Source organism: Equus caballus, chromosome 11 (assembly GCF_041296265.1).
Source record: "Equus caballus isolate H_3958 breed thoroughbred chromosome 11, TB-T2T, whole genome shotgun sequence".
In the NCBI taxonomy this organism is placed as follows: domain Eukaryota; kingdom Metazoa; phylum Chordata; class Mammalia; order Perissodactyla; family Equidae; genus Equus; species Equus caballus.
This window is the reverse complement of record NC_091694.1, coordinates 1,423,654-1,450,468: the sequence shown is the minus strand read 5'-3', so window position 1 is coordinate 1,450,468 and position 26,815 is coordinate 1,423,654. Positions and strand designations below refer to the sequence as shown.

Here is a 26,815-nt window from a genome sequence, read left to right as displayed (position 1 = left end):
GGGTCCCACCTCCCACAACTGGGCCCAGTGCCCAGGCTCAGCCCCAGACTCCTGTGGTCCCTGGAGCCCTGGTGACTGTGGGCTCTGCAGGCCGCCCCCTCCTGAGGGACCCACAGGGCCCGGGTCAGGGTCAAGCAGGACTCCAGGGCCCACTGTCTATTCCTGTGAGGCTGAGCTTTCCCTACGTGAGTTCCCAGTGTGACTCAGGGCAGGCGCAGGCCCACCCTCTGAGCCGAAGGGTGTTTCCAGGGCGGCCTGGGCTCTGGCCAAGCAGCTGCTATAGCTCCTTCCTCGGGATGAGGCGGAATGAAAGCAGCATGGGACCAGGCACCTGGAAGAGCAGCTTGGTCCCCCAAGAGTCACCCACTCCAGGTCACTTACACCTTCTGCGTGTGCATGTGGCGTGCAGCTAACAAGACTGGTGCAACAGCGTAAGGATGAAGCCAACACATAGAGGCGGGCAGAACAGGCAATCCCAGAGGGGTGGAGTCAGAGCCCTGGTCAAGCCTCTCCTGAAGCTGGACCCTAAATTTAGTATTCTGATCCATTTATCCTTCCAACCAGTTTCAGCTGAGTTTCCGACTCACAGCCAGAAATACCTTCACTGATGTGGCACGTTTCCAGATTGTTGGTGACAGCAGAAGCAGTAACATGGCCGCAGGGCAAGGCAGTGAATGTCCACACCTGCATATTGCAGCCCAAGGCTGTGCTGCTGAGTCTGCTCCTCCGCTCTGGGCTCCCGCTTCGCTGAGCCGCCGGTGGTCCACGATTCGGCTGGCGTCTGTGGCAGGCAGCCCGCGGATTAAATGGCTGTGACGGGCGCCATCAGCCCTACAGCTGAAGTCTTTTTTTAAAAAGTTTTTATTGTGGTAAGATACGATAAAATATAATAAATAATATAGTAATATAAATATATAATAAATATAATAAATAATATATAATAAAGTAAAATTTACCATTTCTCAGTGGGCAGTTCAGTGACATCAAGTGCGTCCACGTTGTTGTGCAGCCATCACCCATGCATCTCTAGAAGCCTTTCCATCTTCCCAAACTGACCCACTGTCCCCATGAAACACCTCCCCTCCCCCTCCCCCAGGCCCTGGCACCCACCGCTCTCCTTTCTGTCTCCGTGAATGTGACTCCCCTGGGTCCCTCATGTGAGTGGAATCATACAGTATTTGGTCCTTTTGTGACTGGATTATTCCACGAACCATAATGTCATCAAGGTTCATCCATGTTGTAGCACGTGTCAGAATTTCCTTCCTTTTTAAGGCAGAATAATATTCCGTTGTGTGAATAGACCACATTTTGTTTAGCCAGCATCCGTCGATGGCACTGGGGTTGTTTTCGCCTTTGCCTGTTGTGAGCAGTGCTGCTGTGACTGGGCGCGTGCAAGTCTCTATTTGAGTCTCTGCTTTCAGTCTTTCTGGGTAGACACCCAGGAGCAGGGTTGCTGGATCACACAATTTTATGCTTAACTTTTTGAGGAGTCAGTGTCTTAAGTCTTTGAAAATGACACCATCTCTGCCTCTGTAATCCCCCAGCCAACAGGGAAGCCCCGTGGAACCTTGGGTGTCTTGGTATCAGGGTCAGCTCAGACCCTTATCTACAGCCCTGGAAAGATCTGAGTGGTCTCCTCACTCCGGTGTGCCGTTACTGGAGATCAGGCTAGGGTCTGGAATAGCAGTGACGGGTCACCCATTCTCTCTCTCTTTTTTTTCTGGTGAGGAAGATTGGTCCTGAGCTAACATCTGTGCCCATCTTCCTCTACTTTGTATGTGGCACACTGCCACAGCATGGCTCGTTGAGTGGTGTGTAGGTCCACACCCAGCATCCGAACCTGCAAACCCCAAGCTGCCAAAGTGGAGTGTGCAAACTGAACCACTATGCCACTGGGCCAGCCCCAGAGGGGTCACACTCTTGATCTTTTTGGGAGACACAGCTCAAGCAGTACCCTCACTGGCTGCCCACCCATCGCTCCCTGGGGTGGAGCCTCTAAGCTGCCCCACGGACCCCCGGCACCCATGCACTTGTGAAGTCCTCTCCCTTTGAGCACAGACTGGACTTACTGATTTGTCTCTGATGAAGAGAAAGTGGCAAAAGTGAAGGGACATCCCTCCAAGATGGGTTATAAAGACTGTGGCTTCCATCTTACTCTGCCCTTCTCTGCATGCTCTGAGGGAAGCTGGCTGCTGTTTTGCTGGCCACCTGACGGAGAGCCCCCCAGGAAAGGAACCATCGTCTCCAGCCAGCAGCGGGCAGGGACCAGAGGCCTAGGACAGCCATGTGGGTGAGTGTGGAAGGGGGTCCCCGGCAGCCAAGCCTTGAGATGCCCTTAGCCCTGGCCGGCACCTTGACCCAGATTCCTGACCCATAGAAACTGTGCGATAATCAATGTTTGCTGTTTTAAACTGCTAAGTATGGGGGTAATTTGTTACGCAGCAGTAGACAGCTAACGTACTCTGCTAGGACACCATGTCCTAGACTCCCGAGGGGCGGGGCTCCCTGGGGGCCATCCCCACCTTACTGCCTGCTCTGCCGGCACACCCACCGCACCTCTGCCATTCGGGGTCCTTCCTCCCACAGACACGAGGGAACTGGCTCTAGCGGGATATCCTCCCTCCACCTGGGCCTACAGAGGACCCAGAACTTCTCCTTGATGCCCACGGCCTCTCACAGTGCACTCCTTATTGTCCACTGGGCCCTCCCAGGGCAACTTGCCAGCTGCAGCTTCTCTGATCTTGCAAAATAACCCCACCCTAGCCCTCTCGGCTCTGCGTCTTCTCGCCTCTTCCTCAATTCTTTGCCAAGGCAGCTCCGTCTTATTTACTGCCAGCCACTGCCAGCCCCAAGCTTCAAGGAGCCGCTCCGCAGCACACTAGGCCCGACAGCAGGCGTCCTCACCAGGGTCTGGAAAGTGCCCCGGATCAATAAACCCCCCCCTCCAGCCTAATCCCCCCTCCCCTCCAGCATCCTCCATATCCACTTCCACGCGTGCTCCGGGGTCCTGCTGGTACGCACCTGCCCAGCGGCAGCTCCCTGGAGAATAATTCGTCTCCGCCCATGGCGGGCATGGGACTTCCACACCCAGGTCCGGGAGCCTCGCCCTCGTTCTGGTCAGAAGCTGGAGGGGAGGCGGGCAGATCTGAGAGGGACGCCTGCCTCAGGAGAGGCCTCTGCGTGGCCTGGGGAACGGGAGGTTGGTCCTCCAGCGAGGGCTCGTGGCCTCGTCTGCCTGCCTGGAGGGTTCCTGGGTCTCTGGCGCTTCCCGCAGATGTCCCCTCTGGGTCGGGGGGTCCGCGCTTTGCTATCAGGGCCCTGACTCTAGCACAGAAGATGCACTAAGGCATGAGCGTCTCCTCCTTTGCGGCTCCAGCACCCTGTGATCTAATCTCGGGCCTGATTTTTGGCACAATCTGCTCTCTGCTTTAGGAAATGACACTCTAAACGCTGCTGCGGTGACTGTGTGCGTCCTGCGGCTGCCACAGCAAGGTGCCACAGACGGGGCAGCCTAAACAGCAGATGCTTATTCTCACAGCTCTGGAGTCTGGTGCTGACACTCGGGGGCAGCGGCGTTGGTTCCCTCCGAGGCCTCTCTTGGCTTGCAGATGCCGTCTTCTCCCCAGGTCCTCGAAAGGTCATCCTGCTGTGCATGTCTGCGTCCTGATCACCCTTCTCCTAAGGACACGGGTCAGATTGGATCAGGGCCCACCCTAATGAACTCATCTTACCTTAATTAACTCTAAAGACGCCCTCTCCAAATACAGTCACATCCAGAGGTACTGGGGGTTAGGACTACAACATACAAATTTGCTGCGGACACAATTCAGTTCGTAGGAGGGGGCTTTCTGGATCTCACTGCAGACCCTGATTGTCCTGAGCTTTCTTCAAGGCTTCAGGCCAGCTGATGCCCGAGCCTGAAAATTAGTCTCGCCACCGTATCTCTCAAATGCTGGAGACAAGGCTTGGCTGATGTGTCCCTGCCCACCTGTGTCCCAGGCCAGTCCATGCCAGGTGAACAGCTGTCACCACTCCATCACCAGCAACCCAATAAAAGCGGTGAATGAGCCCCAGCTTCCTTGCCCCAGGTCCCACCAATTCCCACCTCTCTGTGGGTTGAGGCCGTCATTCAGAGAAGCCACAGATTTTTCCACAGATCACCAGCACAGATGGAACAGCGCAGTCACCTGCTCTGGGGCTGGCTGAAGGAGTGAGCAGGACAATAATGGGAGCAAGGGCCATCGAGGAAGGCCAGGACCAGCCTGTGGGCCATCTGTGCCCCTCTAGGAGGGGACTCAGTCCTGGGGGCACTGGGGAGCCACTGAAGGTAATAAGCAACATGATGTGGTGGGAAGAAGCAAGAAGGATCTGTATGTGCTTGTGGCTCTGAGCGAGGCCAACTCACAGCACAGTTCCAGGCTTAACCCTCTTAGTGGCTTCCCCGGTCCCCACCCAGGCCCCGGGGCCTCCGGGACCCCTCTTGATCTTTTCCGGCCTCCTTGTAAGCCCCCGCCCCACTTGGAGCAGATCACCTTGCTGGATCCCAGGGCCATGGCTCCTCCAGTCCCACCTCACCTGTGCTCGGCATCCCAGCCCTGATGACCCAAACCGGGGACTGTGGCTTGTCTGTCCCCACCACACCCTGAGCTCCTGGGCTAGGGGCCGCCTGCCCGGCTGCCTTTTCTGTGCCCAGGCACCACCTGGATAAGCAACAGCTTGCTGTGCCCCTGCCCACCTGTCCCCCGGCCCCCACCGCCCCTGCTTTGTTGCTGACTGGAGCCTGGCCCCATCCAGGGCTGGCAGCCCGGGGCCCCTTCCCTCCATCACCATCCCTCTAAGTGGCCTGATTTAATCGGGCCACGTTGGATGCCACCTAATGTGACTTTGCAGAGCCTAATGACCTTGACGGTGGCTCAGGGCAGGAGGCAGCTGGCAAGATGGAGGCTGGGACCCAGGCGCCCCTCCCAGAGGATGGTGGTCACTTTGAGGAGAACAATGGCTGTGGGGGGAGGACGCCACTCCCTTTGGCCTGGTCCTGCCTCACGCAAGCCGGGGCGAGGGCCCTTGCCCAGGGACGGAGTCTAGGGGACTGAGGGCAACCCTGGACAGGCCTCTTCACCTCCGGAGCCTCGGGCTCCCCATCCCCAAAATGGAGGGGGGGACCCTGGCCATCCAGAGACTGGTCTCTGGGTCCAGTGTCCCAGTGGGTCAGGCTCACTGGGTTCCCATTGCCCTGGCTCAGCTGAGGGTCCCTGGGCAAACTCGAGCTGTTCAACCTCTTTCTGCCTCAGTTTATCTTCTCTGAAATGGGCCAGATACCCCCTGAACACCCACTTTTGGGAGGATTCAAAGAGGATATGTGGGTGAGGGCTAGCCCAGTTCCTGGCCACAGGGGGGCCAGGTGAACACTGGGGAGAGGGACGACGAGTGGGGACAGCTCCTAGGAGCCCCCGACCTAGATTTCAGGATGACTGGCTGGCAAGGTCACGGGGGCCTGGCCTCTCTTCATCCCGGCCTCCCCAACACCTCCGGGCACACCACCAGCTGGGCGTGGGGTCCAGGCACAGTCCCTGCATGCAGTGGGCACTGGAGCCTCGGTTTACCTCGGGGCCCCAGATGAAGGCCAGAGGGGAGCAGCCATGGTGTCCAGCAGGCCGAAGAGGCCATTATGGTGGCCAGAGAGAGGTGACGGGCCGGGGCAACTCAAGAAGGAGTTCTGGGGCCGCCTGGACAGGGACTCGTGGTTGTCAGGGGCCTCGGAGGGGAGAGGGGAGGCCAGGCGCTGGGGCCAGCATCCAGCCCGACCTTGGCAACCTTGGGAGGGGGGACTGAGGAGGCCGAAGGGCCATGTGGGCCACCTGCAGGGGTTTCTTTTGTAATAAAAACAACAAAATTGGGAGCTGGTGGGGCAGGGGGGTCAGGAAGGGAGGAGCCGGGGAAGGTGGACACAGGCGAGGCCCAAACAACTGCCCCAGCCCAAACTGCCCCAGCCGGTCCCTTGTGACCTCCCAGAACACCTGCTTCGAGCCTGAGGCGGGGTGGCCGAGGGGAGGGATGGTGGCGGGGTAGGGGGTGGGGGCTGCCTTGGAGGTCCTCACCCGGGCAGGGACGAGAGCCCGCACTTCTGCCTCAAAGCTCAAGTGTCGGGATGTGCAAACCTGCACCCCCCCCTCCCAAAGGCAGCGGCCCTTTGCAGTCTCACAGTCCCTTGTCACTGATGGATCCGAAGCCTGAGCCCTTTGTCGTTGCGTCGTCCGTGACCCTGTGTCCCCTCCCCCAGCCCGGGAGCTGGATCTGTGGGGTTGGGGGCAGCAGAGAGACACCTGTTCCCATGCCGATTCTGGAGCCTCTGAGCACCCAGGGCCTTCCCAGTCGCCCGGCAGCCCCTCACTGTGGGCCCTTGAAGACCTCACCGCTCCGATGCTCCAGAGCGTCTCCTCCAAGACCTGGAGAGGGAGGTGGGCACCCCGGGCCTTCCACACACACACACAGACACACACAGAGGCAGATACAGACACACACACACACACACGCAGATACAGACACAAAAACACACAGAGACACACAGACATAGTCACATACACACAGAGACACACAGGCACAAAGACACAGACACACACACACACAGTCACACACACAGACACAGGTACACATACAGAGACACACAGACACACACGCAGACACACACACACACAGACACACAGAGTTGCAGACACACACACATACACACGCACTGAGGCACACACATAGACACACACTTATATACACATTCTCCACTAGAACATGCAAATCTCCAGACACAGAGCAGCCTCAGTCTCTCAGATTTGGGGGAGACCAGGTGTGGGAGGAGGAGCGGCTCCCTCACTGCAAGATTGGGAGACAGGGACAGGCCAGTGCGGGGAGGGGAGCCGGTTCCCCTGAGGCCTCGGCTATACGGCTATACGTTTGCACAACTGAAGCACCGCCAGGAGGGAGGTGCCCTGAAGGTGTCGTAAATCTCGGTCTCCAGAAACAGAACTGGCTGAGGCTCCGAAGGGAGAGTGCCTGGCTCGGAGCCGCCCCAGCAGGCTGGGTCAGAGGCCGGGTCCCACACAGGGTCACGATGGGAAGCGACCTTCTCGCAGCCCGCCTCCAGCAGGAGGGGTCCACCCCACCCGGGACACACCTGCCCAGGGCCGTTGCCTGGCACCTTTTCGATTTACTTTAAGAAAATACAACGTGCACACATTTATAAATGTGTAGAACCTAGTGTTGGCAAAGATGTACGGCGACAGAAACTCAAGTTCTGCTGGGGGTCCCGAAGATCGGCACAATGGAGGCGGCAACATCCAGGAAAAGAGCACTATGTCCATTAAAGAAACTGAATCTGTAATTAACAGCCTCCCCACAAAGACAGCTCCAGGCCCAGACGCTCACTGGCGAATTCTACCAACATCTAAGGAAGTAATGACACCGCGTCTATACAGACTTCCAGAAAATAGAGGAGGAAGGAAGACTTTCCAGCTCATTTTATGAGACCAGCATTATCCTGATAGCATAAACCAGGCAATCTTCTTGTTACAAGAAAATAAAATTACACACTAATATCCTTAGTGAACATAAATGCAAAAATCTTTAACAAAATGTTAGCAAATCAAATCCAGAAATATATAAAAAGGAGAATACTTCACGACCAAGCGAAATTTATCCCAGGAATGCAAGGCAGGCCTAACATTTGGAAATCAGTGTAATTCCCCACAGCAATAGAGCAAGAAAGAAAAATCAAAAACAAAAGACATTTGATAAAACTCAACATCCGTTCATGATGAAAAAAGAAAAAACTCTCAGCAAACTGGGAATGGATGGCGGACATTCTCAAACTGATAAAGAGCTGTGAATAACTTCATACTGCACGGTGAGAAACTGAATGCTTCTCCCCCAGGAGTGGGAGAAAGGAAGGACTTGGCTCTTGCCGCCTCTGTGGAACATCGTGCGGCAGGTCAGGACCCGCCGTGCAAGTCGCCAGAACACAAGGAAAGGCCCACAGACAGCAAAGGAAGAGAAACTGCTTTCTCATAGACCACACGGTCATCTCCATAGAAAAACTCGGAGAATCTACAAAAACAAGCAAAAATAAGAAGTGATTTTGGCAAGGTCATAGGATACAACATCAATATATTAAAAAAGTCAATTGTATTTCTTTTTTTTTTTCAAAGATTTTACTTTTCCTTTTTCTCCCCAAAGCCCCCCAAAACATAGTTGTATATTTTTAGTTGCGGGTTCTTCTAGTTGTGGCATGTGGGACGCCACCTCAGCATGGCCTGACGAGCGGTGCCATGTCTGCGCCCAGGATCCAAACCGATGAAACCTTGGGCCGCCTCAGCGGAGCGCGCGAACTTAACCACATGGGCATGGGGCCAGCCCCTCAATTGTATTTCTATATACCAACGAGGAACAACTGGAAAGGGAAATTTAAAAAAATTACCACTGACGATAGCATCAACAGCCATGAAATACTTAGGGAGATATCTAACAAAAAATACATAAGATTTGGGTACTGAAAACTACGAAACACTGATGAGAGAAATTAAAGAAGACACAAATGAAGAAACAGACCTTGGTCGTGGGTTGGAAGATTCAACGTTGTCAAGATGTCCGTTCTCCTCATATTGATCTATAGATTCAACTGGATCTCAATCAAAATCTTAGTAGGTTTTTTGTAGCAACTGACAAACTGTTTTAATATTCAAATGAAGAGGCCGTGAACCTACAATGCCCAAACATCTTTCAAAAAGAATAAAGTTGGAGAACTCAGTTTACCCGATTTTAAGATATGCTATGAAACAATAGCATCTTTTTAAGCGGCTAAAACAATTCTATATTTGTATGCACATAACAAACTTCTAAATATACAAAGCAAAAATTGACAAAATGTAAGGAGAAATAAACAAATAAATAAATCCACCATCATAGTATCAATCTTTAGTAATTGATAGATCAAGAAGATAAAAGTAAAAAAAAAAAACCAACATTTGCAGAAAATAGCTTAAAATCTTAATTTAATGGACAGGCATCCAGACTACATTGCATTTAACAACTGGATGCGCCCAGAACATTCCATTTCTTTCACAGCTAGGTCGTAAAGCTAGCCTCAAGAAGTCTTCACAGGAGAGCAGTATTGGTGTCAACACGGACACAGAGATCACTGCAGGAGAAGAGTCCAGAAATAGACCTACAGCATAAACCGTCAGGCGATTTTCCATGAAGGGGCTAGAGTAACTCGATGAAGAAAAGGTAGTCTTCTCAGTGTTGGAACAGTGTTGGAGAAACCGGGCGCACGTGCCAAGCAAACAACCACCCAACCCAAAGGAAGAAGGCGCCCCCTGCGCCGTCTGCCCAGCCGGCTCGCCGCCAGCTCTCCAGCTGCCCGGTGGTTCTCGGCTTTTCCTTCACATCCAAGAGCAAGGACCAGGGTGCAGGTTGATGCCCGCTCGCTGAGGTGACGGCTCATCCCCTTGTTGACTCCCAGAGCCTGTGAAGGGTTGAGTGAAACCTGACAGCCCCACACAAGAGAACACTAGGTGCCTGGGCACAACGATGTTTAGAGGACCCCTTATCAATATGGGAATGCTCACGTCACAAGCTGTGGTGAGAAAACCCAGACACAAAATGGTATCAAAAGGCCTGTACTAACACCCCTGAGGAGCCGGGGAGCCTCTGCCCTGTAACCCCCACTGGGCTCTGTCCAGGCCGCCATCCCTTTCCCTCTGCCTCTGTTCCTGCCGTCCCACATTTTCTGTGCCCTCACGCGCCCCCTTACCAAGCCCGGGCCCCTCCTTCCAGCACCACCCAGGCTGGCCGCCCCTGGTACTTATCATCACCTCCCCCGCAGAACACGAGGGTGGGGCGTCTGTCTGGTCTCCCGGGGTGGCAGGAGCCCGGCCTTGTGGGCGTGACCAGCTCCATAGCCCCTGGTCAAATGCCTGAACTGAGAACCCACAGTGCAGGCACGTGGCACCCATGTTCTGAGGGTGGGGGGAGAAGCAGGCAGAGGGTGTCCCCCACTCCGCCTGCCCTGGAGCACAGGAGCCAGCACAGCTCTGGGGGTGCCACCCCCACCAGGACACTTAAGGACTCAGCAGAGGGCAGGCGCCTTCCTCAGTCCCGGGGCTCCCAGACTGCTGTGTGGCAAGGCCCGGGCCCCTCGTTTCCAGTTCCTGCTCTGTTTACCTCTTATGAATCCAGTTATGTAAATAGAGGTGGCCCAGCCTGGGGAGGGGCCCCCACCCCCATCTGTTCCCTCTCCCTCCCCCTTCTGCTCCCCACTGTGCCTACATATTTCAGAGGTCCCCTGCCTTGTCCCACTTCATGCACACTACATTTATTCCTTCATATCTTTTCCTGCTGAGACCCAACTCCGGCCACCCAGCACCTACTCTGGATTGCTGGGCCTCCAGCCAGCCAGAGCATCCTCAGGGGAAAATAAGGTCCAGAGAGGGAAAGTCCTCTCTGAACATCACACAGCAGGATGACCTCTTTCCCGGGCTGCCCAGATCCACCCCACCTCCAGGAAGAACCTGTAGCTTTTTCCCCGGTCCTCATAGCCGCCTGAGGTGGTGCCGGTTACTGGACTCACAGCCCCAGATCCCAGATGAAAACCGCGGAGGGAGAAGGGGATACCTACTTAGATCTGCGCACAGCCCCCAGAAAGGCGAGGGGAGTGGGAGGAGGCGTGCGGGTGGCCGGGGGGTGGGGGGGGGAGAGGGACGGGGGTTTTTGGGCACCAAGCTCAGAAGGCTCCCCTCCCCCGGCACCTGCCCCTGGCACTTGCACAGGCAGAGCCAGACTTCTTGACCTTTGCACTCTGGCCTTTGCCTGAAGCAAAACAGAAAGGCCCGCTCTGGGGGCAGGGCTTCAGGTGGGCTGGTAAGAATGGGGCTCTGCAGCGTACCCACCCCCCGCCACCCCTCTCCTGTGTCTTCAGACAGTGGCGGGCACAGAGCTGGGATAAGCTCCTGCCACCTGTAGGCATCTCACAGGGTACAGGGCCACTGCCATGTGTCCAGCCGGCAGGTGGGTGGAGGAGGGGCATCCAGGAGATGGGAGCAGGTCAGGGAAGGGCTCCCACTGGGGTCCTGGGCATGTGGCAGTGGAGACACCTGGAGACCGGGGTGGAACACTGGGAGCTCTGTGATGGAGTGGGTAAGGGAATGAAGAAGAGGAAGTGGAGCGCCACCCTAGAAGCCACAGAGGAGAACTTTCTAGAAGGCAAGGCATGACCATCAGTGTCCTGGGATGCTGAAAGGCCAGGAAAGACAAGGCTGAAAAGCATCCAAGGGGTTTGGTGACCCCGAGGTCACTGGGCCCTGAGCAGTGACTGCTGGGACTGGGGATGGCGGGTGAGGGAGTGGAAGGGGCCCCAAAGCCAGGGAGGTGATGCCGGCTTTAGATCTGGAGGGAGGCGGGTGGGGAGGAGAGGAGTTCCCACGAGGGTGAGTCTGGGGGCAGCAGTCTGGGAAGGAAAAAGGGTGGAAGGAGTAGAGCCTCCTTCTCCACAAGAGAACCAGGGGTGGAGGAATGGCGGCAGGGACGCAGCGGTGGCAGCCAGCGGGGGACAGGAGTGGGGGTCAGTAGGGCTGTCAAATGAGTGGTGCCGGAGGAGGCTTGATGGAGGTGACACGGGGTTAACGGGGCACCCCCGGGGCTGCCCTTCTCCGCGGGCCTGGGTTCAGCCACTGGAAGGCCTTGCCCACCCGGCCTGCCCTCGTGGCGCACCTTGGCCCCCACCCAGGTCCCAGTCCAGCCTGCTCTGCGGCGCTGGCAGGAAGTATCACGGGAGGGTGGGGGTAAGTCGGGGGGTCGGTCCTTCCAGAAAATCAGAGCGGCTCCCGGAAAGAAGCAGCGAGAACCCAGGGACGCAAAGGGAGCGAGAGGAAGGGGAGCCGAGTCACAGCCCACCCCCGGCCGCGCCCTCCACACACCCTCACCTGTCCGTCCACGTCTCCTATCCCCGCGGGGAGCTGCACACTCGCTGCGACCGCCGTCTGCCGGCCCGGGGTCCGAGGGAAGGGGGTCCACCGGGCAGTGGTCTGCATAGCGAGCCGGGGGGTTAGGAGTCTTCGGGACAAAGGTCTGCCAGAAGGGGGCCCGCGGAGAGGGATCTGCGCGCACGGTCTCCCGGGCCAGCAGTCGGGGCGCACGCCGTTGCTCCCCGTGGCGCGTCGGGAAGACGGGGGGGGGCTGGGGCGCTGCGCCGAGGGGCGGGCGGGGACCCTCAGCCGCCGCTCCCCGCCCCCCCCCCCCGCCGCGGGGCCGCTCCTGCCCCCGCCCCTCCGCCTCCCCCGCCGCGGCCACCGCCGCCCAGCGTCGCCGCCGGAAAGTTTGCGCGCGGCTGGCGCGGGGCGAGGACGCGGAGCCGGCGCCGAGCCCGATCCGGCAGCGCCGCGGAGACGAGCGGTCGCCGACCCCGACCCGAGCGCGCAGAGAACGGCGGGGAGCGTGGAGCCGGAGTCGGAGCGCCGGGTGAGCCCCTGGGCCCGACCCCGAAGGGACGCTCCGGGAGCGCCTGGGCAGACGCAGCCCGGCTGGCGCGCCCAGAGGCCCGCAGAATGGGGGAGCGCAGCACTGGCCGGCGGGGACCCCTGTCGTGGGCTGGACGGTCTCTGGGGGTGTTGCCGTCCTCACCCCCGTCGGACATTTCCGTTCCCAACCCCCGGGATGCGCCCTTCCAGCTCGGACAGTCAACCGGGTCCCGCCCCGTCGGGCGGGCTGGGGGTCTCAGCGCTTCCCCGGTTCTCTCCTCCCTGAGGAGCGCGGCCCCGGGGCGGGGAGGGGGTCCTGGCCGCCAGGCGCTCTGTCCTGCTGCCCACTCCGCTCCCGACTCCTCCCTCCGGCACCCACCCCCCATCCCCCGGCTGCCCCTCCCCCCATGGGCACACACGCACTCCGCGGAGACACCCCCAGAGGCGCAGAAGGCCTCGGCAGCCCTGCTTCCCCCCTCGGGCGGACTCCTGCTCCCCAGGACGCCCCCAGCTCCCCAGCACTATCCCAGCTGCCCGGGTTCCCCTGGGAGGGGACGAGGGGCGTCAGCACCCGGCAGGGCCGCTCTTCCGCGGGTCCACACTTGTCACTTTGACCCGCGGCGAGGGGGGGTCACTGTCCTGCGCTGCTCCCGACTCCCCAGCGGCCCCCACTCGCACTTCTCAGCCCCGGGGTTTCTGCCCCCACCCGGAACTGAATGACTCCAGGCGCCCGCATCCTCGGAAGACCGGCCCAGGCTGTTTTTCTGTCCTGTGCTAGGGGATGAGGGCTAATGGGGGAGTTGCACCCTGGCCTGAATCCAGGCCCGCTCCGCCCCCAGGAGGTTGGGGAAGACGCAGGAATCAGGCTTTGTCAACAGCCTGTGACCCCTGATCCTGACCTGGGGCCATGACCCTCCGCTACCTGATCTGGTTTCACAAAAACAACCCCCCCACCTCATACCTCTCAGAGGCTGGGAGGCCTCAACCCCACCCATTAGGACCCTGGGGCAAACTCAGGGTGACCACAGCCCTGCAGAAGGGCCATCCACCCATCCCAGGGCTGGAACCCCAGCTCCAGGTCTGCGAGTCCCTAGGCCATCCTCAGTGGTAACTGGTGGGACATAGGCCAAGCCATCAGGAGTGGTGCCTTCTGCCAGGCATGTGCCAGTGAGCCAGCTTAGCCAGTAGGCGGGCAAGTTGGGTAAATCCATGGGGGAGGGGTGGAGGGCTGGGAAAAAGGGGAGAGGCGGTGAGCTGGCAGGCAGTGGGGGACAGCAGCCCTCCGAGAGCCCTTGCCCCTGTCCACTTGAGCCGCTGCCCGCATCTCTAGTCCTGGGCTGACATTTGTAGGGGTGCAGGCCAGGGCCTGAGAGGGAGCCAGGTTACCTGGTCTGTGAAGGGAGGAGGTCAGGTCCCTGGAGGGTCCTTCCCACCCCCACTGGCTCCCTTGCCAGACAGTAATAAAGTGGACAATGGTGAGTCCCGGTGCTGTGGCTAACGGGAGCCCCAGAGCGGCGCCCCGGCATCTGGCTGCTCATCATCCCGGGGGGGGGGGGGGGGTTCAGTCCTCTTGTTCATTCAACAAATATTTATGCCCAGGGCTGAGAGGCTGCCTCTGGGAGGGACCCTGGACACGGTAATCCATCCTACCCTGAAGGTGGCCGGCCGAGCGCGTTTCCTCCTTGGGGATGAGGAGGCAGGGATCCCGCTTTACAAGCAGGGAAACTGAGGCTCTGAAAAGTTAAATGATTTGTCCTTGATCCTAGGACAAGAACTGGGCTCCACAATGTCACCATCTCCTGGGGGGGCCCCCAGAACCTCAACCCAACCCCTCTTCAGAGGTGTCTAGAATTCTCCTTCCCACACTCCCTCTAAAGGGAGGGAGGGCTTGCCCACTTCTACGCCTTCTCATGTTTCTATCAGATGCCTAAGGGGGGGGGAGGGGAGCGGGGGGGGGGGGGATCGCTGTCAGCCTCTTGTGTCAATGGGGATGCTGAGGGGATAGGGGTGCCTTGAGCTGGGGCACACAGCCTGTGAGCTGTGGGTGCTGAGCTGTGGGGGGGAATCTTCAAGGATTCCCAGCCCCACCCACCAGACCAGGGTTGGGGTGGGGGACATGGAGAGTCCCCCCACTCCTCTGCCCTGGTTGCTGTGGAGAAAGGTCTGGGAGGGGCAATGAAGGAGGGGCCCCAGGGCAGCCCATTGTCTCTCCCCTCTAACCCTGGGCTCTGCTTCTCTCTGGGGTCCCCAGATTAGCTGACCCCTAGCTGGGAGGCCAGCTGCCCTGGCATAAGCAGCCTTGGGTGTGGCCACACCCATCCCTTCCCCAAACATCGGTTCACTGGGTTCTCCTGACAGCCTTAGGAGGCCAACAAGGTGAGCTCCCACTCTTCCGAGGGGGAAGTCGAGGCAGAGCCAGGCTTGCCCTGTCAGGCCGCCATGGACCCCTGAGCCTGCCCACTCACCTCCCTCCCCGCCCCTCACCAGCAACCGAGCACAGTGGGTGAGAGGCCTGCTCCTGGACTCTCTTTACCTGCCAGCTCAGTGGCCTGGGCAGGCAAGGGGCAGGGCAGCAGACGGGGCTGTCTGATCATAATGAGCAGCTAAGTCTCCTTGTGTGACCCCCGGGCTAGGGACACCGCACTGCCCCTCGTCCTTCACCTGTCTGCCATCTTCTCTGCCAAGAGCCTCCATGCTGGGCTCCTCCACCCACAGCCCTAGGCCCGGGGACACCTCACCTGGTCAGAGACAGGGGACCAGAGACTGCTAGTCTTGCCCCACCAGGCCCAGCCTGTGCCCACGGCCCAAGAACCAGGGTCAGGAGCCCCCGCAGGTGTGATCCAGGCACCCACCTTGGGTCACTCAGCTCTCGCCCTGCATGATGGCACCTCAGGGTCCACTTAGGGGAGATGAGTGAATCACAGGGGAGCCCCGGGTTGAGCTCGCCTCACGAGGGCCGTACTGGACTCTGATGGGAGGAAGCTGAAATCCAGGGTGTCCTGAAACCCTCTGCCTTCAGCCACAGCCTGCACCTCCCCCACCTCCCTTTCTTCCTGGCTTCTCCCCGGCACTGCCTTCCAGCCAGCCAGTCGTCCATCTGTCCATCAGTCTGTCCATCACTTGTTCACTATGCACCAGGATGTCCAGAGAAAGGCCCATCCACAGCCCTGGGGGGCATGTGTCACTCCTGGGGGCCCCAAACCCAGGCCACGAGGGAAGCCCCACCCTGGTGCCCCCATGGAATTCAGATGGGCTCTGGAAGCAATGAAAGGAGGATTTACCGGCCCACTGCTGCCCCAGAACTCTGGCTCAGACATGGGCTCCGGCCCACGACCAGGCACCTCAGCCCCCCTGCAGGCACCACGAGGGCAGGGGTCCCGAGTCTGGGCCCCAGCTGCCTGCAGTGCTAATCTCAAAGGAATGTCCTGCCAGCCTCCTGCGTGCTGGACCAACAGGACCCAGGGAGCCCAGGCTGAGCCTTGGGTGGGACCCACGGGGACACCTGGATACCCCAGTCCTGGGAAAAGGGGCATGTGTATGACAAGGACCACCCTGAGCATGTGCCTGACACTCCTGGCCCCTGGCAAGGCTGGGAGCTGGCCTGGGGCCACCTCGATAACCATAGCACTGGGAGCCGAGTGATGGATGGCCCTGGCACCTCGCCCTTGCCTAGCAAGCTGGCTTCCTGGGGACCAAGAATAAGTGGGCGGTTAGGGAAGCTGCTCTCCTCTGCAACAGCTTTGCAACCAGGCAAGACAGTGACTGCCACCAGCACAGAGAGGAGGGGTTCTGGGGCTGTCAGAGCTGCCAGACAGACAGCCACAAGCTGTGGGAAACTCAGCTCCACCCAGGGAGGACGGCACAGCCCCCAGGACCCTGGGCCGGACCCCAACCCATCATTGGCAATGAGCTACTACTCTTGTCCCAGCTCCCGCTTCATCAGTAGGACTCAGAGGCTCAGAGGGGTAGTAGTGGGGAGCAGGACACCTTGCTGTTCGCAGCAGAGCCCCGTTGGGTCTCCTCACTCCTGGGGGTCCCTCTGCAGACCCTGCTGCTCTGATACTCGGCAGCCCCCAGAGGAGCCTGCGCGCCCAAGAAGACCCCTTTGCCCCAGCTGTGCAGCCCCAGCCAGATGTGGGGGGCAGCAGCCCAGAGGCATGCCCCCTACCTGGCCACGCCGCCCCCACCTCCTCCTGCTGCTGCTGCTGCTGGCCTGCCAGGTGAGCATGCCGCCAGTCCCCCCTCCCAGCCCCTGGGGGCTCCAACCGCCCGCCTGCCCCTCATGCTGACATGGCTCTGTCTATCTGTTGGCCCATCTGTCCCCCAGCCCCAGGCCCCGTCCGCTCAGGTGATGGACTTCCTGTTTGAGAAGTGGAAGCTCTACGGTGACCAGTGTCTCCACAACCTGAGCCTGCTGCCACCTCCCACCGGTGAGCCCCCACCCCCGCCTCCTGCCCATGCCCAGCGCTCAGCCGTGCAGTGTTGACTAAGCTCTCATCAGGGGAAGGCATTGCCCCCCCACCCCCTCCCCCCCTTACAGGTGAGGAGTCATGGAGAGGCCAATGACTTGCCCGAGGCCACACAAGTGAGAAATTTAAAAAACGATAGAATTGGCCCAGAAATGGCATGCTTCGCCACCCTCCCCTGCTGCTGGGCCTGGGGATACTGTCTTTGCCCCAATGGAGCTCAAGGCCCAGTGAGCAGACTGTGTGGGGAGAGGTGGCCTGAGAGGGACGGGCAGACCACACAAGGCCTGAGAAGGGTGAGGGAGACGGGCCATCATGCGGAGGGTCAGGCAGGGACAGGGTACAGCGAACTGAACAAGTTCTGAAGGTCACTCGGGGTACAGCGAGAGATTGGGGCAGGAGGAGCTGCCTGGGAGGCTGAGCTACTGTCCAGGTCAGGGAGGGAACCTTTGCTGGGCAGAGGGGAGCAGGGGGTGTGAGCCACAGAGTTAGTGCTGGGCCCAGGAAGGATGCCAACTGAATTGGGGTTCAGCTCCCAAAGAAGGAAGTGCTGCAAGAAGGCCACTGGGAAGAGGGGAGGCCCCAGGCGGGTTTGGGGCACAATGGAGATGCGAGGTGTCCCAAGGGAGGTAGCTGGGCAGAGCTGGAGCTCAGGACCAGGCTGGACTGGGTGGGGGGGTGGGCGGTCCAGGGGAGGTGGAATGATCAGGGAGACCTGTGGGGGGAGGCTGCATGCTGAGGAGCAGAGGATGCTGCTGGGGCTTCTGAGAGGAGGCGAGAGGGGGCCGCGAGGGCCAGGCCCTGCTGAGGGAGCCCCCACCCCGCTCCTGCCTCTGCAGAGCTGGTCTGTAACAGGACCTTCGACAAGTATTCCTGCTGGCCAGACACCCCTCCCAATACCACAGCCAACATCTCCTGCCCCTGGTACCTGCCCTGGCACCACAAAGGTAACCACAGAGGGGACTAGGGGGTGGCCGAGGGGCCCGGCCAGAGTGGGGTGCTGACCAGAGCCTGCCCCCCAGTGCAGCACCGCCTCGTCTTCAAGAGGTGTGGGCCGGACGGGCAGTGGGTGCGTGGGCCCCGGGGGCAACCGTGGCGAAATGCCTCCCAGTGCCAGATGGACGACGAGGAGATCGAGGTCCAGGTCAGCCCACGGGGGCGCTGCAGGGGCTGGGTGGGTGGGGATGGGTGAGGCGGCCCCGCCCAGCCCTGACCGGGCACTGCAATTTGCAGAAGGAGGTGGCCAAGATGTACAACAGCTTCCAGGTGATGTACACTGTGGGGTACTCCCTCTCCCTCGGGGCCCTGCTCCTGGCCCTGGCCATCCTGCTGGGCCTTAGGTATGCCCACTCACCCAGCGCACGGGGGCCCTCGGTGGGCAGGGCAGCGGGCAAGTCCTGACCCGCTGTCCCCGCAGCAAGCTGCACTGCACCCGAAATTACATCCACATGAACCTGTTTGTGTCCTTCGTGCTCAAGGCCAGCTCTGTGCTGGTCATCGACACGCTGCTCGAGACGCGCTACAGCCAGAAGATCGGCGACGACCTCAGCGTAAGCATCTGGCTGAGTGACGAGGTGAGCGCCCAGACCTGGCTTCCTGGCCTCCCCGCCCCGAGGTGGCAGGTGACTGTGACTTGAGCTCACGCTGCCCCTGTGGCCAGGCAGTGGCCGGCTGCCGGGTAGCCGCAGTGTTCATGCAGTATGGCATCGTAGCCAACTACTGCTGGCTGCTGGTGGAGGGTGTGTACCTGCACAGCCTGCTGGGCCTTGCCACTTTCCCGGAGAGGAGCTTCTTCACCCTCTACCTGAGCATTGGCTGGGGTGAGTGTGCTGGTGTGGTGGGGGCAGGTTGGCCTGGGCCATGGGACCACAGCTGCTCCGCCCCCACCCGCAGGTGCCCCCATGCTATTCGTCATCCCCTGGGCAGTGGTCAAGTGTCTATTCGAGAATATCCAGTGAGTATGAGCTGACCAGAAGACAGGCCCAGGGTGGCCAGGGCCTTACCTCTCCTGGAGGCATGGTGCTAGGCTGGGCTTGTGGGGAATGGCTGTATGGCTCAGTGCATGGGGGCAGTACCGGGGTCTCTGACCAGAGGCAGTGGGGGGATGAGCCAGCCTGGTGCCTGGGGATGGGAGTCATTCATGACCATTTCCCTTCCTTTCCCGAGACACTAATTAGATCCCCACAGAATCTAGGGCGTGGGGGGCTGGGAGGCTGCCAGGACATGAGCCAGCCCCATCCTGCAGGTGCTGGACTAGCAATGACAACATGGGCTTCTGGTGGATCCTGCGCTTCCCTGTCTTCCTGGCCATCCTGGTGAGGAAATGAGGCACCTGCTGCTCCCACAGGGAGGGATTCGGAGGCTGGTGGGGTTGGCCCCCCAGCCCCCTCCTTCCTTGTCCGCCTGCAGAAGCCCAAGGAGACAGACGGCATCCTGCCTGGGTGGACAAGGAGGGAGGCCACGGCACTCAGCCAGGACACTGGCTGGCGCCCTGGGCCTCGGGCCAGGTGCCCATCCTTGGCTGGGCATCCACCAGCCCTGGGGCCACATGAGCCAGGCCTCATCTGGGTGCCAGGCCCCCCTACAAGAGGGAAAGTGGGGGCCCGAGGGCTGCCCTGAGCTGTGCCCTCCACACACAGATCAACTTCTTCATCTTTATCCGCATCATTCACATCCTCCTGGCCAAGCTGCGAGCCCACCAGATGCGTTACACTGACTACAAATTCCGGTGGGTGCGGGCAGTGGAGGTCAGGCAGCTCACGGACCCTGAGACCCCTTGGGGGCTCGAGGGGGGTTGGGGTGGGGATGGGGACACCAGGGCCCTGGGGGGCAGGGTGAGGCCCTAGTGGATCAGGCTCCGCCCCCACAGGCTAGCCAAGTCCACGCTGACCCTCATCCCCCTGCTGGGGGTCCACGAGGTAGTGTTCGCCTTTGTGACTGACGAGCATGCTCAGGGCACCCTGCGCTCCGCCAAGCTCTTCTTCGACCTCTTTCTCAGCTCCTTCCAGGTGCCTGCCCCCTCCACCCCCCCCATAACCTCCCACCCCCTGGCCTCCATGTGGCCCTGACCACCCCCTCTCTCCAGGGCCTGCTGGTGGCTGTTCTCTACTGTTTCCTCAACAAGGAGGTAGGTGGGGGCTCTGGGACCAGCCCTGGGGTCGGGACCAGAGTGGAGCGTGGGCGCCTGGCCCCACCCCTGCACAGGGGTACAGCCCTTCACATCCACCTGCACTTACTGAGTGCGCTTGCCACTGCACTGGGTGTCAGGCCTCTCTAGATGGGTCAGCCTCAGCCCGGTCCTCAGGGAGTGCACAGTGAAGGGGGTCCCTCCTCAGAAGGCCACAGACCCCAGCATTCTGCGGTAACGGAGCCCATCTTGGTCTGTGCCCAGGGCACCATGCAGCCCTCTAAGGCCAGGAGACTGGGGATCCTGGGAGGTGGGAGAGGCGGGCCCTACGACTGGCCCAACCTGCCCACCACCCCAGGTGCAGTCGGAGCTGCTGCGTTGCTGGCATCGCTGGCGCGTGGGTAAGGCCCTGCAGGAGGAGTGCCACATGGGGAGCCACACGACCGCAGCCCGGCCCGCCGGCAGCACCCCCCGCGAGAAGCTACTGCTCTCCAGGGGTGGCGGCAGCAATGGGGCCAGCCAGGACCCCTCAGCAGAGACCCACTTGGCTGGCGGCCTCCCTGGGTTGGCTGAGCGCCCCTTCTGACGTCCCCTGGAACCCCAGCTGGGGCTGGACTCAGGTGCTGAGAGAGGGCATCGCCAGAAAATCCAGAACCGGATGCCCGACGGAGGCGGCAGGGGTGGGAGCCAGACAGCAGCCCCATCGTCCCCGTGTCCCCCAGGGTGGTGGTCTGAGGGGCAGGGCCTCCTCTCCCCACACCTGCACTGTGCCGGGGTCGGGGACAGAGTGTTGTAGGGGTATAAGCTGTTCTTCAAATGCATGCCTGCGTGTCCCCGTGTGTGTTGGTGTGTCCAGTATTCAAGGAAATGTGTGTCCTCCAACAATAAAGAGCTCAAGTAGTGGCCGCTGTGCACACCCTGGAGAGCTGGGCTGCAGGAGAGGGGCAGGCTGGGCCCAGGGCCTCCATGTAGAAAAAGAGCAGTGTGGCTGGGGCCTCGTGCTGGTGTGCTGCCTCTGGGAGGCCCCCTTTTACAGATGAATTGGAGCTGGAACCCCTGATGGTCCCCAATGTGTGAGTGGTGGCTGGCGGTGCCCCTCCCTGTCTCCACCAGAGCCATCCTCCCATCCTGGTTCAGGAGGGGCTCACTCCCAACCTGGGCCAGAGTGAATGGTCCCCCATTAGCTTTGGCCCTCAGCACCCAGAATCTCACCATTTGCCAGCAGAGGAATGTGAACAGGGGTGATGGCCGAGGGAGACCACCAGCATCACACTCCTACTACCAACCCCACACAGACACCCCTGGCTCCCCCTGGAACCGCAGCCAGGGCTGGACTCAGGCCCAGCAAGGGCATTGCCGGACAATCCAGCACCGGCTGTCCTCTGCTGGTCTCTCCTTCATCCTGGCTCTAGCCACCCCAGCGGTTCGCAGGCCATGCAGCAGACTGAAGCGGAGGGAAGTCGACCCCCAAACTTGAAATGGGCCAAGTGAAGGCAGCAGCAGTTTCCCAGGACCTCTGCATGGCCCTGCTGTGGCCACTCAGCATAGAGGCCCAGGCCACTCCAGTCCTTGCTGCGCCAGGTGTGCACGGAAAGGCAGCTGTGTGCAGTGAGGACATCGTCCCTGGCTTGGTGGGTGGGCACCCTGCTTGGCAGGCAGTGAAGGCTTATGCTCGCCAGGAAAGAGATAAGCATGGGACATCGGAAGAGCCAGGCGGTATGCTGGAGTAGGGGTCCTGATTGTCTGGGGTGCACCCTGAGGTCCAAGTTGCCATCTGGGGACAGTGTGTCTGGTGTAGAGAGTGGAGGCAGGTGCAGGAGCAGAAGTCCATGTGGAGACTGTGGGCCCCCCTCTAGAGCACCCCCTGCGGCCAGTCCCGTGATGCCTGGTGGGGTGTGTATGGGGAGAGGGGCGCTGTCAAAGGAGGAAGGGGCCACAGGAGGAGAAAGCACAAGCCAGCCCGGCTGGTCAGCCAGGTGTCCCTGCTCCCAGGAGCTGGTGGGAGGCAAGTGCTGGGCCCTGGGGGAGGTGGCCATGTCCCCCGCCCGGCCACGTGGGCTGGAGCTGCTCAGGCAGAGCCGGGCTAATTGGAGCAAATGAGAGGACAGGAGGCCTCTCAGGAAAGGTAAATAGAATTACTCACCCGCCAGGCACTGGGGCCCTCCTCAGGGGCCTTCACCCCGTGCCACCCACGCCCATTGCAGACCTGGATGCAGCAGAGAGGGAAGTGACGAGGGGTCCTCAGGGAGGGGCGGGAAGCCATCAGGGGAAATTGGGCTCTCCTGTGGCCCAGGTGGGTTGCCAGTGTTACTGTGTTGGCGGGGGCTGCAGGGTGGGGCACAGTGCAGCCAGCTGCACCTCTGCAGGACCTGTGGGCAGGGCCACCCTGCAGCTGGAGGCCTGAGGCCCCTGACCTTGAGACTTCAGGCCACATCTTGTCCCAGACCCCACAGGCCCCAGGCCCAGACTCTCCTCTGAGCCGCTGCCACAGGGGCACCCTGCCAGCCCTCACGCCCAGAGCTTGTGTGGGCACAAGCAAGCACAGGCAGGACACAAGTTCTCCTTCACGCCGGCTGAGCTCAGGGTTGGTGACTGCCCCGGGGGTGTGCCACTCACCTAGGGGCCTCCTGACAGCCCTCCCCACACTGACCCCCCTCTGCCCTTGTACTCCTTCACCTCTGTCCCTGTCCCCAAGGGAACTAGAGCAAGCTGGTGGAGTCAGGGGCGGAGGCAGAGGCCTGGCAGGGGCTGGACTCGCCTAGCCGATAAACATTGGTTCTGACCAGGCAACTCTGCAGGTGGGGTGGAGGGGGGATGGGTGGGAGAACCCACTTTCTAACTCAGGGCCCAGAACCCACAAAGCATCACTTCCCATCCATAAAGATGAACACTCCAGGCCCTCTGCCCCTCCCCCATCTCTACTTCCCTTCCCACCTCCACCCCAGTCCCTCCCCTCAGGCCATCCCCCAGTATGGACCCCCAGTGTGGGTATGGCCCAGCTTGTGTGTGTGTGTGTGTGTGTGTGTGTACACGCTACTAAAATGAGGTTGGAGACCAAGAAAGAGGAAAACATGGACTACGATAAACAGGAATCAACCCTAGGAGAGCCAAGGGGCAGCCCCAGGATGGCAGCTGTGTGCCACACAGGGTGGGTCCCTGAGGGGAGGGTGCCTCAAGCAGGGCAGAAGGCTCCAGGAGAGACACTCTCAAGGGGATCAAAGTGACTGAGCACACTGGGAGGAGATTTAGATGACCTGGACTTAATTCGTGTTAGTACATAGAAAACTAAGCAAATGAAAAAAGAAGGCAATCAATAACTCCAAGGAAAACAAGAAGTTGGGCAGAAAAGAAAAAACAGTCACAATTTACCACAGGGCTCAGCTCTGAATACAAACGTAGACATCATAATGTAAATAGTCTACACTGATGTAACCAAAGTCATGAGAGAAAAAAAGAACTGTCCAGGGAGGGTGGTGGATGGGAAGTGTGCATGCGCATAGTGGGGGTGGGGGAGAAAACAAAATGGGAAGATCAAGAAATAACAGTTCCTGCATGCTACTTAGAAATAGAAACACAAACCAAAGAATCGACTTAAGAGCTGAAAGTGGTTGCCTCTGGGTGAGGGGTGGGAGAAGGCTAAGGGCTGCAGGGCCACTCTCTAAGCCGCTCCAGCCTCTTGCAGGACACTTGGGCAGCCCTCAGCCCCAGATCCTCCCCCGCCTGCTTTCTCTGACCTTGCTTTCCACTGCTCAGTCCTTTTCCTGCTTCCTCCTCCTCTCCCTGACTGCAGTGCCCAGGGATCAGGTCCCACCCTCCTCCCTTCTTTATCCATCTTTAAACATCAATATTCAGATGACTTCCAGTCTGTATCTGCAGCCCCGTGGCCCTCCCAAATCCATGCTTTAGACTGAGCTCCCTACCTGGCACCTCAAATTCCACACGTCCACCTCAAGCTCCTTACTGCCCCCGACCCAGCTTCCTCCTTCCACGGCTCACTGAGGCAGCCCTCCTGACAGGTCCTGCTTCTACCCTGAACCCAGCAGCCCATTCTCAACACAGTAGCCAGAGCAATCCTTGTATATCCAGGCTTCTCCTATGAATCCCATGAAACCTCCATCTCTCGCCTCAGTTCACAGAAATGCAGAACACAGAGAAGCCTGTTAACACTACAAGGATGTGACCAGCCAAGTTCAGAATATGGGAAGCTCCATCATCAAGTGCCCAGGGGCCTTCAATACATAAATGGAAGGAAGGGGATGGGCCTGTGATTAAAAAGGACTTAGGGACCTGTCTAGCAGCTGCCCCAGATGCACTCTGCCTTCCTGTCCTGAGTCCATAACCCACCTAGAATGTTATTTAGGACGTTAGGGGAATACAGACCGGGTACTTGATGGTATTAGGGAATTATTGTTCATACTCAGTAAACACGAACATGCTCAGAGTACATACTCAATAAAAATTGACTAAGTTAAAATTCTGATCAAAATAAAAGCTTAAAAAGTCAGAATAAGGGGCTGGCCCCATGGCCGAGTGGTTAAGTTCGTGCGCTCCGCTGCAAGCGGCCCAGTGTTTCGTTGGTTCGAATCCTGGGCACGGACATGGCACTGCTCATCAAACCACGCTGAGGCAGCGTCCCACATGCCACAACTAGAAGGACCCACAAAGAAGAATATACAACTATGTACTGGGGGGGCTTTGGGGGGAAAAAGGAAAAAAATTAAAAAATCTTTCAAAAAAAATCAGAATAAGCTAGTCTCTTACAGGAAGTCACCACTTCCTCATCTGTAAAATTGGGGTGATAAAACTTGCCCCACAGAGTTGTTGACGTTGAATGAAAGCAAATGGTGACAGGCATGCACCTAGAGCAGGCTGTGGTGAAGTGAGCACACCCTTTCTTCCAGGATGCCCGCCGCATCTCCCCAGCTGCCCGCACTGTACAAAGGAGAGAGAGGGGTCTCCAGCCACTCACAGCTGGGCAGCCCCACTGCTCTGGTGAGTGTCCCTAGCACCTCGGATGAGGAGGTGGCAGCGCCCCTCCATGAGTCCAGCAGAGCAGCCAGGAGGACCACCACCCACCCTGCACCCGTGCCCAGCCCTCTCCACCAGCTGGCATCCCTGAGCCGCCCGTCTGCCCCCTCTCTCCCGACACCAAGACCCCCTTTGTGACCACACCAGTCCTCACCCATTAGGTGGAACCCACAGACAGGACATCTGGACCCCGTGTTAGGGAAGGAGCGGCACGAGAGTGCGGGTCTGCTGTGAAGTTGGGGCTCCGGGCCCAGCTGGGGCGCGTCCACAGATTTGACCCAACTCTCCCCCTTACTCTCTCCTCCCTCCTCCTCCCCTGCCCCCAGAGCCCCATCAGTCTTCCCTCCTGGCATGTGGCCTGTTAACCACATTCCCACCTCCAAGGTGTTCCTGGAAAGACCCCAGGCCAAGGGCCTCCACCTCACAGAAAAGTTAAATTGGCAGGGACAGCAGGAATGAAGGGGCCTTGAGGAGTGTCTCATGGACCCACCTATGCACAGGTCGGGGGACTAGGTATCAGGCCAAGGGTCCCACCACTAGTGGTGAGACCAGGGAGTGTGGCTGTGAGGAGGGGAGGCCCAGATTCTGGGGCCCAGTGTGGCCAAAATGAAGCTGAGGTCAGGGTCCCCACTCCTACCTTCCAGCCCCACAGAAGGGGGGAATGGCCCAGGGGGGGCTTGGAGTCAAAATCAAGTCGATTTTTAAGGAATGCAGCAAGATATTCCTTAGACATTCCCCAGTGTGCTGCCTGGGGGCCTCAGCACTCCTTCAAGAAGAGGACTTTGGACCACCGCAGCACACACCCTCACTTTACAGATGGGGAAACTGAGGCGGGGCAGCAGTGTGAGTGTGAGGTGCCCCAGGGCTTGCAGCAAGGCCAAGACTGCAGCCACCAGAAGCAGACGTCCAACTCCCCGTGAGGTCTTGTGGGTTGTGCTTGCTGTGCCCAGGTCAAGTGTCCACTCCAGGCCGTGCACGAGGTAACTAATGATGGCAGCAGGCACCAGCACTGGGCAGCCGCCCAGGAGGCAGGTACCAATTTCCACCTGAGGCAGCAGGCCCGGAGACTCAGTAACTTGCTCAAAGTCACCAGTGCAGCAGTGGGTTGCCCTGGGTTCACGCCCACCTCCCCACCTCTCCGGCAGGGGGCCTTGCTTCACAGAATCCCCACAGGGGGACAGGGCCTTGTTTCCACCATGTCTGCCTTGTCCTTGGTGGTCCAAGACATAGTGGGTGGAGGGTGTGACGTGTGTGCCAGTGTGCCCACTCAGCCTCTGGCTACAGCTCCCTGCACCCCAGCCCAGCACTGCCTACCCCTGGCCCACACCGCCTCCCCAGCCTCCGACAGTGGGGGGCAGCGCAGGTGACCCAGCCCAGCAGGCACTCAAACACTGGGCCGAATGCCCCATGGGTCCCCTGGGAGCAAGCAAATGAGGCCACGTGGTTTACAGGGACTCGGCTCAGGGGCTGGCACTAGCCAGCGCCCACTGGCGGCGAGCCGCGGCGGCTGTTTATTACATGAACCGTCCTTCCTGCACCCGTCCCAGGGAGCCTCCCCCGCCGCCCCAGGAGACGACGCCTCCCGGAACCGCCTGTGGGGCCACTCGAGAGCCTCAGAATACTCTTCCAGGAAAGGGCGTTCCCGAAATAAATTCCGCTTTGGCTTGTCTGGGTCTGGCCCGCCTGGGCTTTCC

General features: G+C 59.6%; 1 protein-coding gene, 1 long non-coding RNA gene and 1 other non-coding gene across 8 annotated transcripts; 2 read left to right on the top strand and 1 right to left on the bottom strand.

The window, feature by feature from the left end:
* Positions 1–740: 740 nt before the first annotated feature.
* Positions 741–3,565, top strand: LOC111775560 (uncharacterized). 2 transcript variants are annotated; one of them, XR_011422732.1, is made up of 3 exons: positions 741–869; positions 2,181–2,290; positions 3,433–3,565. It is a non-coding gene; the product is annotated as an uncharacterized lncRNA (long non-coding RNA). The 2 variants fall into 2 exon arrangements; XR_011422733.1 differs by lacking the exon at positions 3,433–3,565 and adding an exon at positions 2,971–3,092.
* Positions 3,566–7,347: 3,782 nt separating this feature from the next.
* Positions 7,348–9,006, bottom strand: LOC106782842 (uncharacterized). The gene is made up of 3 exons (XR_011422731.1): positions 8,596–9,006; positions 8,290–8,437; positions 7,348–8,094 (listed from the first exon to the last, which is right to left on the bottom strand). It is a non-coding gene; the product is annotated as an uncharacterized protein (transcript).
* Positions 9,007–12,293: 3,287 nt separating this feature from the next.
* Positions 12,294–23,389, top strand: GCGR (glucagon receptor). 5 transcript variants are annotated; one of them, XM_023651776.2, is made up of 14 exons: positions 12,300–12,501; positions 16,546–16,720; positions 16,828–16,930; positions 17,806–17,913; positions 17,989–18,110; positions 18,200–18,306; positions 18,384–18,540; positions 18,627–18,786; positions 18,860–18,920; positions 19,212–19,281; positions 19,606–19,694; positions 19,836–19,974; positions 20,052–20,093; positions 20,452–20,996. In XM_023651776.2, exons 2-14 carry the CDS (start codon positions 16,658–16,660, stop codon positions 20,677–20,679), a joined length of 1,449 nt encoding a protein of 482 aa, XP_023507544.1. In that variant the 5' UTR covers positions 12,300–12,501; positions 16,546–16,657; the 3' UTR covers positions 20,680–20,996. The 5 variants fall into 5 exon arrangements, with proteins under 5 accessions (XP_070081881.1, XP_023507544.1, XP_023507542.1 ...); XM_023651774.2 differs by lacking the exon at positions 19,836–19,974 and having other exon boundaries at positions 12,316–12,501; positions 20,452–23,389; XM_070225779.1 differs by lacking the exon at positions 19,836–19,974 and having other exon boundaries at positions 12,323–12,501; positions 17,994–18,110; positions 20,452–23,389.
* The last annotated feature ends 3,426 nt before the right edge of the window (positions 23,390–26,815 follow it).